The sequence below is a fragment of the Phaseolus vulgaris genome, chromosome 7 (assembly GCF_051622355.1).
Source record: "Phaseolus vulgaris cultivar YP4 chromosome 7, ASM5162235v1, whole genome shotgun sequence".
NCBI lineage: Eukaryota > Viridiplantae > Streptophyta > Magnoliopsida > Fabales > Fabaceae > Phaseolus > Phaseolus vulgaris.
In genome coordinates, this window is record NC_143504.1 from 57,187,470 (window position 1) to 57,197,642 (window position 10,173).

Sequence of the window (10,173 nt, forward strand, 5' to 3'; positions counted from 1 at the left end):
AACTTTTTATAAAATAAATACACATTCCTTTGATATATATATATACTCTCTCTCCATATCTAAATAGTCTAATTTAATTATAAATTAATTTTCAATCTCTTTTTTTTATATCAATTTTTAAAGAAGTTTTTTTAAATGTTTATTTTTTAAATAAAAATAGCCCTCTTAAATGTTACTAAGTAATTATTTATTTATAATGGAGAATGATATGTAGTGAGTAATATAAGAAAAGTAAGAGACACAAAGAAAAGAGGGTATAAAATAAGCAAAAAAAATGAGGGTAAGAGATAATAGGGATATTATTGTTCCCTGAAGATGATGACTTTACGAGTTTGTTTATTCCATGAATTGTCTCAAATTAAGGACGAAATGGATTAAAATTTGGCTAAGTTATGGCAGCCAGTGATTGTCTTATATATGGTGTATTAGATCACGTATTTTACCATACAAAGTTATGATGATCTTCTTCCAGACACAAACCTAATGTATATACAATGATATATTATTACTTTTGGTTATGGTGGGTTGGTTGAGATTTCTTGCTGATTCAAAATTATAATTAATGAATTCCAAGTTCAAACAATTAGCATGGCCCTAAACAAAACGGACAACCACCTCAAACAACTTTTTTGGGTGAGAATTTCAACAAAAAACCCTAACTCAAATTTTGGATGCATAATATTTGTATATATTTACACGTATTTACAAAGCCATTAAAAATGTATTGAAGATTTTAAAAGAGTATACACACAGTGCACAATTTGTAGAGAATTATTAGGTATCGACATTTGAATGAAACACATAGTTTTAAAATCTCTAATCATTGCATTAAAGTAGCATCAAGAGAAACCACTTTTGTATCAAAAAGTTGGTCAGATTCTATGTACATGAGGTTCAAGTTTACAACACTTCAGTTCAGCCTAAAGCTAACGGGGTCATGCAAGTATATAATACTCTCTTTTTTCATTTTAAATTAGTGTATCGATCTTTAATCAAATTATTGTTGTTTTTTTTGGACTATTGTGAACTTTTATCCAACCAAGATGTATGTATAAGGGTTGAATTATTTTTTGAAATAATTTTTATTTATTTATTTATTTTTACTGATAAAAAAAATACAAATCTATGAAAAAAAATACTGATTTTTATTTTCATTTTAATTGTTTTGCCTTTTTTTTAAATGATTGCTGTCATTTTTATAATATTATAAAAATTATAGTATAAATGGTTGCTTATAATTTTTTCAGATTTTTTTTTTTAAAAAAAAACACTCTTTCATACCCACAGCACATAGTTACGAGATAGCATGCATTCAAAAAAATGGTTCATCTAATGGAAAGTTTATGGTTGATTCTCATGTATGTAAAAATTTGTCTAACTAATTGCAATCACATTATTTGCAAATAGAATTAGTCTTTTATAATTAAAAGACGATGCAATGAAAAAAAAAATCGAGACAAAAGATAAAATGAAGGGAAAATTATATTTAGATTTCCTTTTGTTGAAAAAATAAATCATTTTGTTGAAAAAATGATTTGTCGAAATTAATAAAATTATATCTAATTACTTATAACCATCCCTAGGATTCCTCTAAAGTGTTAAAACAATCACCAACTTTCCAAAATTCCGCTGCCCAAATATATTTGAATAAATATTGTGAAGAACATAGATCCTAAAAATCTCTAATCATCACTATTAAAATAACATTCAAGGGACCCCTTTATCTAAGAGTGAGTTGTATTTCATTTAAAAAGCTGAAGTTTACACTCTTAGATAAGCTAAATCTAGAACTCCTTAAAAAAAGTGATTGGAAATTCTACTAGCTTCTAATGTTCACACTAAAATTATTAAATAAAAATAAATTTTAAAAATAATAAATAATTAATTATTATATTGATTAAATTATATACTATTTTTTAAACTATTTTTTTATATTTAAAATAATTTTTATTACTAATAAATAATTTTTAAAATGGTACCAATTAGCTGCTAAGTTTTTAACTATTAATTTTAAAATATAAAAAAATTAGTAACTAATTTAATATCAATTTAAAAATTTATTAATAATAAAAATTATTTTAAATATCAATATTTTTTTATTATGATAGTATATAATTATTTATAACTAATTATTATTTTTCTTAATATTAGTTTCTATTTAATGATTTTCTTATAATGATAAATATACTTAATTTTTTTAAAGTACTTAAATGTGTATTAAGATGAATTAAACGTTGGAAAAAAATTAATTCATTATAAGTTTTAACACAAGTGTAGTTTGAAGTAATTTTTAATCTGTAAATCTATCAAATATGTTGATACAATATTTAATAAAAAAATGAAAATTAGTTTAGATATTTAGTTTTAGCTGAAATTTGGCACATCTTTAAAAATAAGTAAATGTAATTATGTATATTCCATTTATCTTTGTAGCATTTTGAAATGAATGATTTATTATTGACATTTTTAATATTATTTAATCAATAATTATATTAACAATGGAAATAATTGTATTTAGTTTTAATTACATGTCAAATAAAATCACACGTTGAATTGAACGCTAAGTACAAACTTAATTAACATTAATCGTTAGTGATAATATCGATGCACCTAGGATTCCACTAAGGATTTCTTTGAAGTGTAAATTAACTTTTACTATAAGATAAATTTATATAATTGTGATCATAATGCATAAATATAGGCAAACTGATAAGGACATTTGGCTTTTAAAAGGAAGAGATCAAAGAGAAATTACATAAATTATGCAAAGTTAAATTTACCTTGTTATTAAGAGATTAGTAACAATTTCACAATGATGGCAAGTAATCATCATACTAATATGTTGACCATCAAACTTAGTTTTCGTAAGTACTTTACAAATTATCAATTCTCCTTTTTAGCCAATATCCTACACAACAATATCATTCTCTTTTTATTGTTTGGTTTAAACACATTAATATTCTCCAAAATTAACCAAGTGCTCCTTAAATCTCTGATTTGTTTTTAATATATCTTTTTAATTTATTTTTTTCAATATTTTTCCAAAAATATTCACTTTTTTTAAATCACCTAAATTATTGATATTTGACATAAAAATGAGATATTTATGTCGAGTGTAATTTTATCGTTCCATTTTAAGATGAGGTTGAAGAGATAGAGAATCATAAATTAACTTTTGTGTTATTAATTAATAATTCATTAATATTTCATGTTTTATTTTTACAACAAAATTTTGAGATTCCAGACGTTAAGGTGATGAAGAAAAAATTTTGTTAGACAGGGAGACTTCAATACTTTCTTGACATGAAAATATTCTTTTGAAAAGTATAAAGACGGGAATCTATGTCTAAAGTACTAGATTACTGAGGAGTTTATCGATTGGACTCCAATTGATAACTTAAGTTATTGATAATTTTTGTAAGGCTTAATTAAGTTTTAAGTATCTCATAAATTTGAGTATTTTCAACTAAGTTTGTATTCAAATTTTGTCATTGTATTGAGTGCTCAAAATATTTTTTATTTTTGTCTAAGTATTATGTTGTTTAATTTTGTTGTCAACTAGAAGAGGTGACTGTTATTTTTGTATTCTCATCTCTAAGTAACACTAATCAACATGCTTTTTTTCTCTTCAATCTCATCCAACTTGTTAATCAACTCACTTCTTCGCTCTCCAAGAGTAACTTGACTGGTGAATTTGAAGAAATTAAAAAGAGAAAGAACAATTTAAAGATAGAAAGACCCAAAAATAATCACGTTATATCCTTGACAGTAAAATCACAGTATATTTAGACCAAAATAAAAAATATTTTGAACATATAATGAATTTTTTTAATAAAAACTCAACTAAAAATATCTAAATTTATAAATACTTGTCTTTTGCAATTACATATATATTTAATTATAGTTTTTATAATCTCATTTTCTTATTTATATTAGACGAGAAAATAAAGTTTGGCCATGAATAATGCACTCCATCTATTATATCTAGGGTATGTGCATTGTTTTCTAATTGCTTTATATATAAATAATAATGTGAATTGTTTCTCATTTTGGTTGATGTAAGTTGAATTATTAAAATCTTAATTGATTTCACATAACATAATTTGACCTTAAAATCCAATTTCATGTAACTTAATTTGACCTTAAAATCCAATACAAAATATCTCTATTTATAAAACTTTTATTGTCATGTGAAGAGAGTAGATAAGTTATATTCATCTAGAAAATATGAAAATTATCTTGTAACCTCATAAGATTCATTCTTTAAGTTTTCTATTTTAATTAATTTAGAATTTATAAAATATTCCTAAAAATGTAACAAAACTAACCAACCATAGTTTTAGACCTACCTAAAAATAATTTTGCAATCATTACATTTTTCAGAAATTACATTTAAAAAAAATATAAAATCACAAAGCAAACGGCTCATTATATCTTTTAAAGCCGACAATTCAAAAGTATCTCTTTTGTTGATAAGTTTGATTGGGCTACGCACCAATGTGAACACCATTCATTGCTTTTAAACATTTTTTTATTAAGTTATTTAAAAAATAAAGGTTTTGTAAAATTAATTTTAATTACGGAATAAACTAAAATATTTTTTTGCTTGAAAGCTTCTATATTGATTAATCCAACTCAAACTACAATTAACTTTTTCTTTCAGTGATTCACACTTCAAAAGAAGTAAAAAAATAATAATAATTTTAATAAACCAAACAAAGCACAACACTGTGTGTGAGTTGAACTTTGAAGTTTTTCACCGACAAGGCTTTTTCAGTGAAAACCTTATCTTCTTTTTTCGGCCTTTTAGAACCGTGGGAAGGGGCTGGTCCTACAAACTTGAGTCAAGGCTTTTTAAATTTCTAATAAATATTAATCTCTAATTTATACAAAACATTTTAATTATATAAACACATATATAATAATATTTAATTCGTGGATATTTGATATCCGTTTAGGGATTATTATTTGAATTTATTTAGAATCAAATACTAAACTATAATTATTGATTAAGAAAACATTAGTTATTAAAAAAATATTTCTAATTTTATTTTATAGATTTTTTTTTAATTTACACAATTAAAATTATTTTTTTAAATTAATTTTATTTAACTTTATACTTGACAGTATAACTTATTTGAATTTTTATTTAAATCAAATTTTATTTATACTAATATTTTATGATAATTTTTGTTTGGATTATACTTTACATTAAATTTTTAATTTAACTCTATATTTTAAATTTTCATTTTTTAAAATAAAAAAGTGACCACGGAGATCCATGAATATTCTAAAAAATTAAATAATTAGCAAATATTTTTCAAAGAGGTAGTCAACAAATTTTGTTAAACAAGATGATTTGTGAGTATCCCTCGTCATCCCTAATCCAATCAGAGTTTTAAAAACATGGGATTACGACATTTTGACCTTATTTAAAAGAAAAGAAAAAAATAATGCTAAATTAATATACATATATATAAATTTAACTTTTAAATATAATAATTTTATACATAAATTCTAATTATAATAATTCTAATGAATGTATATGCTTTAAAAATATATTATTAATTATTATTTTTAACAATTGTCCAAACCAATAACTTCTTTATCAATCCAATCAATCTCCATTTATATAACATTAAATATTATCTTTAATTGATTTGAGATTTTCAATACATTCTCTCACATCGAGATTTGTCAATTCATTACAATCAACTTTTATTATGATAGACTCTATTAGACTGATACTATATTATGAAATAAGTTTTAAATTTAACTCTTCCTTACAAAATCGACTCAGATAATGAGATACACACTTATATGATTTTTTTTTTTTATCTTTAATCGATATAGAATATTCAAAGGATTCTTCATAATGTAATTTTTACACCATAGAAAATGAAAATATCGGTAGGTTCGACGACTTTGGAATTAGATCCTTTGACTTGGCTACATTGTAGCAGCCAATTGTGTGCTTTGTAAAATAGCAATTTTGTTTGTTAAATTTGTGAAATATTCATTCATTGTGTGAATAACTAATCTTTCTCACATAACCTAATTGATCAATTTGAATAAAGTGCATAGTTATTGAAAACAAGCAGACTGTGTAAACTGAACTTCTAATTATAACAAACAGCAATGTTCACACATACCAAAAATGTTCATTAACTTAAGACAGATGCTGCAAATCTGAAATGAACAACATTGTCTTCCCAGTTGAACTACCATTAAATGGTTAAGGGACAAAAAACAATGAACATGGTTTCTTGTCTCATCTAGAAGTTAGTCCACTCCTACTATACACATCAAATATAAAGGCAAAGCTAACAAGTAAAATAAATGAGAAAAAGAAAAAAAGTTACTAGAATTGGAGCTAGCATCTACACTTCCAACTCTGAAACATTTTCTTCTGAATCATGTACCTGCAAGGGCCTCTGAAAGGCAAAAGGAGGTGGTGGAGGATCAACACTCAAAGTACCATCAAGTACTCTTGCTACCTCCCCCATCGGAGGTCTCCTTCGTTCATCCATTTGAAGGCACCAAAATGCAATTCTCAACACACGCTCCAGTTCCTCTGAATTGTAACCCCCTTCCATTCTTCTATCAACCACATTCACAACCCTCTCTTCCATCCACTCTTTATAAGCCCACCCACAAAGTTCAATGTGTTCATGATCACGACACCCGGTTAACAAGGTTAAAACCACCTTGCCAAAATCCTCTACATCCTTCTCAGCTGAAAAACCACAATATGTTGCCTTTCCATCTGCTATAGCAAACCCAAATTCACTCACCTTGGCCACCAAGTTTTTATCCAACATAACGTTTTCACATTTCAAATTTCCATGGCTTATGAACTCCCTGCACCCTGAGTGCAAATAACATATGGCTTTTGCCACACTTGAGCATATTTCAACTCTCTTTCTCCATGTTAGCGTCTTGCTAAGAGCAGGATCTTCTATGTACTTGTCCAATGAACCCCTTTTGCAATATTCATACACCAAAAACCTGTGATCAAACTCACAACAATAACCCTCCAGTTTCACAAGGTTCTTGTGGTGGATGCTACCCATCTTCATAACAGCACTTCGGAACTTCCTTTCCTCCAAGGTCGCGTTCAGGTCTTTAAGTGCAATAGGGTCATTGTTTGGTAGCAAACCCTTGAACACCTTTGGCCCAATTTGATTCTTGAAATCCCCTGTGAGGCTCTTGATTTCTGAGAAGGAGAACACAATTAAACCCTTTGAGTTTGTGCCTGTGAAACCTAAAGTGGCCTTTGGCCTGGTAGAGTTTTTTCTTTTGTAGATGAAGAACATAATTCCCAACTGGAGAATAACAATGATGAAAAATGTGCCTGTGGCAGCCCCCATTAGGCAAGAAACACAGAGAGGGGGAGGTGGTTCAGAAGGAGGAGATTTTGTGAGACTTGGATTTACAGCAAACGGACCTGAACATCTCTTAACAAATGATATTGAGCTTACAGATGGACCTGAATAACCAGTGACATACCCAGTTTTCTTTATTGAGCATTGTGGAGTTCCGTCATTGGAAAAAGTTGCAGCTGTACACTGCGAATCATTCAGACACAACTGTTCACAATGCTGCAAATTACTTGTGATGACAGAATTATCAGGAGGGTAGAATGCATATAAATATGTGTTCTTGTATGCTATCATATTGGTGCCAGATGCACACTCTCGTTCAAATGGAACCAAACATTTGTTACCCCCAGTTACCTGAAACGGGCATTTGCATTCAGCAGAACCTGAGGCATTGAAGACACAGACACCAAGTTGACCACAAGTTGCAAAGACCTTGCACTGATTCTCAACAGCTTGCCAGACCGATCTCCACAATCCCAAACTTTCAACCCAAGAATATAACCGAAGATTTCCATCCACATCGAGCCGAAGATATCTGTAATTCACAGAATCATTGTGATCCTCTCCAAATGCAGACCAAATAGGTTTCGAACTCCGGTCTCGTAGTTCTAGAGCTCCACTGGTTGTAAGGAAAGCACTGAGATTCGAAGCAGAAGAAGGGTTTTCACTTGTCCAGTAGATAACTTCACTTTCCCAATGTAGCTCCAAATGCCCAGAAGCATTCATGTGAAGACTATAGTAACTGGACTTGCTATTCTTACTTGCAGGTGCAGCACGAAGCATTTTATTGGGAAATAAACTTTGTCCGGGGAGAAGTGCATCAGATGGAGTCTCAAAACTTTGCCAAAGCATGTGTTGCTCTTTGTCCATTAGAACAAGATTTCCATTGTCAAGAAGTGAAGCTGAAGCAACAGATCGGCTACCCGTTTTGGTGGTCCAAACAGAAGCTTTATGCAAGGAATCAAACAGGACCAGTTCCCCTTCTTGAGTGAGTTCAAAGTAGGACTCGTTACCTACTGTGACATCACCCCCAGCAACCCAAACCATAGCTTGTCGGCTATATGGTATAGAGTTGGAACTGAATCTAATTCCAACACTAAATTGGTTGGGTTGATCTGAAATGTTGAAGAATCCAATTGCAAAATCACCATTGGAGGAAACCCAATAATCATTGTCAGCCACAGAAAGTTTGGAACCCAAGGGAATCTCAGCTCCCACAACAGAATGCATCAAGAGGCCAATGAGTACACATAGCAAGAATGGTGATCTAAGGAGACAATTCCCTTGTCCAAGCATATCTAGATATGCTTAGAGGGGCAAATTAAGAGATACAACAAACAATCCCAAACCCCAACTCTCAGTTACATGTGAAAGACATTGAACTCCATCTCAGCAATTATCATAAACAAATGGGAAGATGGAAGCTAAGATAAGCTAAAGATTGAGGTTTTCTGTTTTCAAAGCTCAAAGTGCTGTTCAGAGGTGAATGATAAAGAACACAAGACACAAAATTTCTAAGAATATTAGGTAAGGAGTGAAGACAAATTTGAAGAGGTGAGGAGAAAATCTCAAAAGATCCAAGTGGGGCAGAAAAAGGAAAGGTTTGGTACCTTAAGAAAGAGTCAAAAGCTCAGAAATTCAAGAAGCCACCAACTACCATTCTCATCACAAAAGCTTAGCCATTCCCAGAGACAAAAACTCACAAGGGAGCAAGATATGGACTTGACAATGCAACCTCAAACAAGAAAGATTTTGGAGCCATGTGTGACTTAGCTGCAAGAGGGAGATTACTAAGAAGAAGCACTTTTCCTTCTTGCACACAGTCACAGGGAGAAAAATGATGTCTCAGAAATAAAAAATTAAGCTTTAAACTGAAATGTGGCCCAAATTAGGCCAATGAGGAACCCATTTTCCAGTATACAGTAACTTTTCTGTGCTCAAAGAGACAAAGAGAGTCTTGAAAGTTGAAATCGAATGTTGTCAAATTAATTAAGATAACAACACACCCTACTCCCTCTAAATAAAAAAAAAAAAAACAAGGGATAAAAAAGTTATTTTTCAATACTGCATCATCAATAACCCATTGTTTGCTTCTACGAATGTATTGTTTAGAGACAAAGAAGTGAGAGAATATCAGCTATTTGGATCTATAGTTGTGTGAGGAAGAGAGAGAAGATATATCTATGAACACTAAATATTCTCTCCTCTCAAAATGAAGAGATCCAGAGGAAAAGTCATGTCAGTATCCCTTATTTCCAAATTTATCCTCATTTAAATGTGTAAGAGTGATTCATTTGAATGTATTAGTATTTAAATTTTTTTAAGTGTACAATGTTTAAAATATATATATATATGTAATATTTAAAAAAAAAAAAACATCATAAATTTTAAGGAAGTTTTAAGTTTGTTTATTATTTTATAAAATATAAATTAGGTAAATAATGATAAACCAGTGTAAAAAAAATATAGTTAAATAAAATCTTCCATTTATATATTAGTTATTAGAGTAAATCAGGTTATACCTATTTTTCAAGTTCTAATAAGATATTTTATTAAATGTGGTTGAATTTAGTTTTGTTTAAAAAAAAAATATATACTATATCTAATTAACATTGAAAATATTACATGGATCATGGGTATCACCAATACTAAATATTTTTCATTTTATTTTATCCTTATTTTTTATTATAATTTTTTTATGAAATCCTTTTTTATGGTTAATTAAGATATATTTTTGTTGCTGTAGTATTTTTTAGATTGCTTTATTGTGAGGTTTTTTAATATTAAAAAA

The 10,173-nt window shown here is 28.7% G+C and overlaps 1 protein-coding gene across 1 annotated transcript; it reads right to left on the bottom strand.

The window, feature by feature from the left end:
- Positions 1-6,141: 6,141 nt before the first annotated feature.
- On the bottom strand, positions 6,142-9,363 carry LOC137830580 (curculin-like (mannose-binding) lectin family protein / PAN domain-containing protein). The gene has a single exon (XM_068638014.2). It carries the CDS (start codon positions 8,676-8,678, stop codon positions 6,381-6,383), a length of 2,298 nt encoding a protein of 765 aa, XP_068494115.1. The 5' UTR covers positions 8,679-9,363; the 3' UTR covers positions 6,142-6,380.
- Positions 9,364-10,173: the final 810 nt, after the last annotated feature.

Coding starts and splice junctions, on each gene's coding strand:
- LOC137830580 (XM_068638014.2), bottom strand. CDS start 8,678: ATGCTTGGACAAGGGAATTGTCTCCTTAGATCACCATTCTTGCTATGT.